This window comes from Pocillopora verrucosa, chromosome 1 (assembly GCF_036669915.1).
Source record: "Pocillopora verrucosa isolate sample1 chromosome 1, ASM3666991v2, whole genome shotgun sequence".
Taxonomy (NCBI): domain Eukaryota; kingdom Metazoa; phylum Cnidaria; class Anthozoa; order Scleractinia; family Pocilloporidae; genus Pocillopora; species Pocillopora verrucosa.
The window spans coordinates 20951167-20958956 of record NC_089312.1 but is presented as its reverse complement, the minus strand read 5'-3'; the positions used below and the strand labels follow the sequence as shown (position 1 = coordinate 20958956).

Here is a 7790-nt window from a genome sequence, read left to right as displayed (position 1 = left end):
TCGAAAATTAAGTCATCGATACAATAAGAACTCCCTTTTCTCAACTCTGGAATGAAATAATCCAGGTATTTTTTCTATATATATCTTCATTGTCGAATCCTAAGTTTCCTTTTATTTTAAAGTTTGAAATAAGATATTTTAGTTCTAGCTTATCTTTATTTAAGGTATTTTAGGTATTTTTTTCTATATATATATCTTCAGTAGTTTGTGTAGTGTGATCGTCCGGGTGTGTGTAGTTCTGAAAAGAACTGTTGTTGGTGACTGACGTTTCGACTATCTGTGCGATAGTCATCTTCAGAGTCAAGTGAGGAGTAGTGGTCAGTCGATGATGTTATAAGGTCTGGTCTGTTGAACGTGATTGGTCTGTTTAGCCGTGATGTGATTGGCTGGAAGACTCGTGTAGAGTTGTTAACAGTCATTGGTCGGTTTCGATCCGTCTGTTGTTTGTCGGTCTGTTTGTCGGTTTGTTCACGTCGTTAATGAGTCGGTTGTAAGGTGCTGGTAATTGTTGACATCTGTTGAGAGGCGTCTGTTCTAAGTTAGTGAACCAGCTTTCCAGAGTCAGTCGTTGAAAATAGTTTGTACTGTAGGTTAAGCATTTAGCAGAGTCCCAGTCGATTCTGTGATTAGTTTGTCGGTGATGTTCAGAAATGTGATTGTTTGCATCGCCATTTCTAGTTGCTCGTTTGTGTTCAGTTAGTCGCGTGTTAAGGTTTCTACCAGTCTCACCAATGTAGGAGGCCTGGCAGTCGGAGCATTCGATCTTATAAATCGCTCCCTGTCTGTTGTTGGGTTCGTCTTTGTCTTTAACGTTGGTCAGCAAATGTCGTAAAGTAGTAATAGGCCTGTGAGCTACGCGAATGTTGTAAGGTTGTAGGATCCGCGCGATAGCCTCAGAAGTGCCTTTGATGTAGGGTATAGCAGCTGTAGTCGTGATAGATGTGGAGTCCCTGTTAGTTTCTGTAGTGTCGGTAACTCTGTGAGTGTTTCGTCTAATGAAGTCAGTGTTGTAGTTGTTTTTGTCAAAAACGCGGTCAAGGTACTTGTTTTCGTCAGATAAACTGTCCGGTGTGTTGCAAACAAGTTGCGCTCGTCTTGTCAATGTCTTGATAGTCGTAGCTTTGTGGGAAGTCGGGTTGTAGGATGATTCGTCAAGAAGTCTGTCGGTATGCGTCGGTTTTCTGTATATTGTTGTTCGTAGTTCGTTGTTGTTTCGGCTTACCAAACAGTCGAGAAAAGGAAGCTTGCCGTCTTCTTCGATCTCCCTGGTAAACTGAATGTCGGTGTTTTGTTCGTTAAGGTGATTGTGAAAAGCGTCAATTTCGTCTTTGTGTACGGCGGTAAATGTGTCGTCAACGTAGCGTAACCAAAGCGGTATGGTTTGTCGGCAAGTTGCAAGGGCGCGTTCCTCGATGTTTTGCATCACAATTTCTGCGACAACAACGGAGACCGGCGACCCCATAGCTGTTCCGTGCAACTGCTTGTAGTGTTTCCCGTTGTACTGAAAGTAAGTCGATGTAAGGCAGAGGTTAAGTAGGTCCATAATGTCTTCTGTCGGTAATGGTAGTGCATCAGTAGACTGTTGGATGGCGGTTTCAGTACACTGTAGAGCCAATTGAAGTGGAATACTGGTGAACAGTGATTTCACATCAAAAGACACAAGTTTGTAGTCGTCAGGTATCTGTACGTCTTTGATAGCGTCAATAAAGTTCTCAGTTGATTGTAGTTTACGTCTCGATTTGTCAGTCAGTGGTTGCAGTATCGTCGTAAGGTATTTCGACAGTTGGTACGTCGGGGACCCACAGAATGAGACTATAGGTCGCATAGGTATCCCAGGTTTGTGTAGTTTCGGTAGTCCGTAAAGTTTAGGTGGTTGTGGTACAGAGCACCTCAGCCGGTAGTAGCGTTGAGTGTCAAAGGCTTTAGTCTTTTTGAGCGTAAGTAGTTTGTTGTTGAGTTTGCGTTGTAGTGCTGGCGTCGGGTCACGTTTAAGTAATTCGTAAGTTTGTTTGTCGTTAACAAGTGCGTCCATTTTGTCATGGTAGTCAGTCTTGTCCATAACAACAGTAACACGTCCTTTGTCGGCTGGTAGTATAACAATGTTCTTGTCGTTTTTCAGTCGTTTCAGTGCTTGTTGTTCGTCTTTGGTTAAGTTGCTATCAGTTATAGAGGCTGATTGTATCGTGGAAGCAATTCTACTTCTGATGTTGTCCTTGTCCTTGAATTGCTTCCACGATACAATCAGCCTCTATAACTGATAGCAACTTAACCAAAGACGAACAACAAGCACTGAAACGACTGAAAAACGACAAGAACATTGTTATACTACCAGCCGACAAAGGACGTGTTACTGTTGTTATGGACAAGACTGACTACCATGACAAAATGGACGCACTTGTTAACGACAAACAAACTTACGAATTACTTAAACGTGACCCGACGCCAGCACTACAACGCAAACTCAACAACAAACTACTTACGCTCAAAAAGACTAAAGCCTTTGACACTCAACGCTACTACCGGCTGAGGTGCTCTGTACCACAACCACCTAAACTTTACGGACTACCGAAACTACACAAACCTGGGATACCTATGCGACCTATAGTCTCATTCTGTGGGTCCCCGACGTACCAACTGTCGAAATACCTTACGACGATACTGCAACCACTGACTGACAAATCGAGACGTAAACTACAATCAACTGAGAACTTTATTGACGCTATCAAAGACGTACAGATACCTGACGACTACAAACTTGTGTCTTTTGATGTGAAATCACTGTTCACCAGTATTCCACTTCAATTGGCTCTACAGTGTACTGAAACCGCCATCCAACAGTCTACTGATGCACTACCATTACCGACAGAAGACATTATGGACCTACTTAACCTCTGCCTTACATCGACTTACTTTCAGTACAACGGGAAACACTACAAGCAGTTGCACGGAACAGCTATGGGGTCGCCGGTCTCCGTTGTTGTCGCAGAAATTGTGATGCAAAACATCGAGGAACGCGCCCTTGCAACTTGCCGACAAACCATACCGCTTTGGTTACGCTACGTTGACGACACATTTACCGCCGTACACAAAGACGAAATTGACGCTTTTCACAATCACCTTAACGAACAAAACACCGACATTCAGTTTACCAGGGAGATCGAAGAAGACGGCAAGCTTCCTTTTCTCGACTGTTTGGTAAGCCGAAACAACAACGAACTACGAACAACAATATACAGAAAACCGACGCATACCGACAGACTTCTTGACGAATCATCCTACAACCCGACTTCCCACAAAGCTACGACTATCAAGACATTGACAAGACGAGCGCAACTTGTTTGCAACACACCGGACAGTTTATCTGACGAAAACAAGTACCTTGACCGCGTTTTTGACAAAAACAACTACAACACTGACTTCATTAGACGAAACACTCACAGAGTTACCGACACTACAGAAACTAACAGGGACTCCACATCTATCACGACTACAGCTGCTATACCCTACATCAAAGGCACTTCTGAGGCTATCGCGCGGATCCTACAACCTTACAACATTCGCGTAGCTCACAGGCCTATTACTACTTTACGACATTTGCTGACCAACGTTAAAGACAAAGACGAACCCAACAACAGACAGGGAGCGATTTATAAGATCGAATGCTCCGACTGCCAGGCCTCCTACATTGGTGAGACTGGTAGAAACCTTAACACGCGACTAACTGAACACAAACGAGCAACTAGAAATGGCGATGCAAACAATCACATTTCTGAACATCACCGACAAACTAATCACAGAATCGACTGGGACTCTGCTAAATGCTTAACCTACAGTACAAACTATTTTCAACGACTGACTCTGGAAAGCTGGTTCACTAACTTAGAACAGACGCCTCTCAACAGATGTCAACAATTACCAGCACCTTACAACCGACTCATTAACGACGTGAACAAACCGACAAACAGACCGACAAACAACAGACGGATCGAAACCGACCAATGACTGTTAACAACTCTACACGAGTCTTCCAGCCAATCACATCACGGCTAAACAGACCAATCACGTTCAACAGACCAGACCTTATAACATCATCGACTGACCACTACTCCTCACTTGACTCTGAAGATGACTATCGCACAGATAGTCGAAACGTCAGTCACCAACAACAGTTCTTTTCAGAACTACACACACCCGGACGATCACACTACACAAACTACTGATACTCCTGGGTTCAAACCATTTACTTTAATATATATCTTCATTGTCGAATCCTAAGTTTCCTTTTATTTTAAAGTTTGAAATAAGATATTTTAGTTCTAGCTTATCTTTATTTAAGTCAATCTTTCGCAGCGAAAGAAACAGATTGTAAAGAGAGTTCATATTTCATTGGCCAGAGTTGCTGGGATCATGGACAGGCTCGGTTTAAAGACACTGAAAAACGAAGCAGAGGTTACCGAATTGAATAGCTGAAAAATTTAAATTTCCAAGCAGAAGACAATCACAAAACGAAAATAATCGAAAGAGAATCGAAGACGTTAAAAAATAACAGGTTTAAACACGAGTTAAAGGATGACTTTTCTTCATAATTTTCCACACTTATCAGAGAAGCATGACACGTCAATAAAAAATTGGTGGAGCAAACACGGGCGACTGACGACATTAAGAGAAGGTATAAGAGAAGCCCATACGATTCTGGCGTATTGTTTCACAGATTCGCTGTTCTCAGAGGGTCCGTAAGAGGGTTTTCCGTGAAATTTGATGTTATTTTTAATTGACGTAAATTGTGATCGTAAAAATAGTTAAAAGCAGTGAACTGTGAACGAGATGCTAGTCGTGATACGTGCAAAAAAAGAAATTGTTTTCTGTCCTCCGCGATGACTGATTGGAAAATGCATTTGTTTTTTTGGCAAAGACAACTTTTACAAGCCCCCCTAACGATTACCTAGCCCTCATACGTCAAAATGATTCTCAATGGTGTAAAAACTCTCAAACATCTGTTACAAGAGTTGAACCCAAGCTCCGAAATTAACCTGCACTCTTGCCTCACCACTCAAGTAGGAAATTTACGTGTTGTTTGTCACCTAAAGGAACGGTTTCCTACTTTGCTCCAGTACCCGCGATTTTTGCCGATACGGTCTATGAGAGAATCAAGAGGGTTGCACAGTGGGCGGCAAACTAGTTCACACACGAGTAGTCTTACTATCGGATAAACCACCTTGGTCCAGCCAGAAAATTGAATGAAAGTGAGCGGGAAATTATGTTAGCCTGGGTAGCAAGCAACGCTTAAGGGAAAGAACTGTGCGTCAGGCCGAACCACCATGTTCAAAGCAGGTACCCTCCCACTCAATATGTATCCCACCTTTTTGAGAGCAACGGAGACTAGGTAAAGCATAAAAACTCTGGATTATCCTGCCAACAATATGAAAAGTCTTACTGAGACGCCTTCTGACAAGAACAACAACAAGCAACCAGACTCCCCAAAAGGAGGAAACAAAGAGGTGAAATGGAATTAGAGCGGCAAACATCAGAACAAGGTAACGACGCCGTGAAAAATGATAGCCAGACGGATAAGTGCGGTACCTGACTCCGATAGTGAACCTCTACCTGCGAGGGAGCATGAAGACGAGACGATTTCTCCACGCCGCAACAACTCGCAACTGTTTAAGTTACATCAAAACTCCGTTACGTAGACCCACAACGAATAAATCATATCCAAATTCTGTTCTTTGATCTTCTTCTTACGAAAAGGCGATATCGCGTGAAGAAAAACATTGAAATTGACAGTTTGAATGAAATACTGTAGAAATTTCACGATCTGAAGATTTTAAAAAATGTAAGATCTTTTTTTTTCACTATCATGTTATTTACCTTGAAGCGTGAAATAAGATTATTGATTACCGTGATTCGTTATTTTTATATTCAATAGTCATGAAAAGTGCTAACGACCCCCTTTACGGCTCCCCTTCCTACGTGTACCCCTCGATCAATCGACCTGTGATACTTAAAGTTGTATACCGTCGCTTTTTTCAATTTTTGGCTCCATTTTTCCGACCGAAATTATCAAATCACTCAATAAAATATCACTTCAATCGATACTAACATCTTTCACTGTATCTGAAGAAAAAACATTCCCTATCCTAGAAAATCCGTTCAAAACATCGGGAGCATCAAGGAAAGTCTCCAACCGCTTGAAAATACTGCTTACAAGCATTCGTGTTGATCGATTTTCTAGTAATGAGAACATCATCCCTTGGTTCCAGACCCTGTCATTTCCCCCGCTCCGTCCCCCCAAATACGCGCCAAATGTCGACGACAGTTTCCAAAGTCAAGGGGAAAGTTCTTTGATGTGATTGGTTAATTTCTTAAATTACGCGCTCCACGCGTGAATAAAAGAGTCATACAAAGAGGGAAGAGGAAGAGGAAATTAAAATTTGAAATTTAAAAACGAAAGATATGTGTTAAACCTTCCCCCCTCGATCTTGTTCTTGAAGAAACCAATCGACTTCTCGTCTTCTAACTTTTCTTGTGATGGCGGCACTCCTCCTCTGCCTTTGAAAAGTATTTGCCTCCGGTCTTGCTGGAACTTGTTCCGTATCCCCAACTTCTCGAAATTCTACCGGAAGCAAATTTTGTAAGGGTCTTTTCAGACGTTTTCTCTTGTCACTGCTCGAAGCAACTTCAACAGCAGCTCCTCCAACGAAACCGTCGTTTCCAAGATGCACTTACGCAATCCTTCCAAGTTTCCACGTACCACGATTTGACTTCCCTTTTTCCATCACGCTGACAATATCTCATGTGGCAACTGATTGTATGACGTTGGCACCTTCATTAGTAGACTCTTGGTGCTCCCTTAGATCCATCGTGTACTTACGTTTCCAACGGTTCCAAAATTGACCGAGCAATGTAGAAAAAAAAAACGCTGTTTTCGGGTGAGGAGTTCGACATCAGTTTCATCTTCTTCAGCGGTTGCAACTTCGTCAGGGATGGACAGAACTCTCCTCCCTGTCAACCGGTGAGAAGGCGTAAGAGGTTCCTCTGTATCGTCTGAGGATACATATGTGAGTGGTCTCGAGTTCAGTACACATTCTACTTCCACCACGGCAGTCAAAAGCTCGTCATAAGTCAACTTCGCGTTCTTCAAGATTTTCTTGAGACAACGTCTAACGCAACGAGTCATGCGTTCGAAGAAACCGCCCCACCACGGCGCTAACTCGAGATTGAATCGCCATTTCATCTTATGATTCAAGAGTAAATCTTGAACTTCTGGTAACTCAAAGAGGGATGATAAGAACTTAGCGACAGTCTTGAAGGTTTGAGCGTTATCTGACAACCAGCTTTGGTATACCTCGCCGGCAGATGAATCTTATCAAGCTTCTACTGAATGTGTCCGCGCTCTGGTCTGGTACAAAATCAAGATGAACACTTCTGGAACTTCCACAAGTTTACAACACGATGTCGACCCTCTTAACAACTTTTTTCGTAGAGCCACTCTTAGCGAACAACGGTCCGCCAAAATCGATTCCAGTGTTGGTGTGGGCAGGATTCCCTTCCACAAGAAATTGAGGCAGGGCGCGGTCGGTGGGATGGCATAATGTTGCCCTTCTATTGTCTTGCAATCACGCAAGAATCTTATGAACGACTTGTCTTGTAGCAATCTTGAATGATAACAACGGTTTGGTAGTGATCTGATGGCAGGAAAATGAGGAACTTGGCGTTGAATGGAATTTGTAGTCTTCCCTTAACAGGAGCAACTCGTTTTCATCTGTGTACAATCCTAGGCGTTCTTTAAA

At 42.7% G+C, this 7790-nt stretch overlaps 1 protein-coding gene across 1 annotated transcript; it reads left to right on the top strand.

Moving 5' to 3' along the window:
* The first annotated feature begins 2385 nt into the window (after positions 1 to 2385).
* LOC136278056 (uncharacterized) lies at positions 2386 to 4466 on the top strand. Its single transcript, XM_066161252.1, has 2 exons — positions 2386 to 3050; positions 4337 to 4466. The coding sequence occupies exons 1-2, from the start codon at positions 2386 to 2388 to the stop codon at positions 4464 to 4466; spliced, it is 795 nt and encodes a 264-aa protein (XP_066017349.1).
* The last annotated feature ends 3324 nt before the right edge of the window (positions 4467 to 7790 follow it).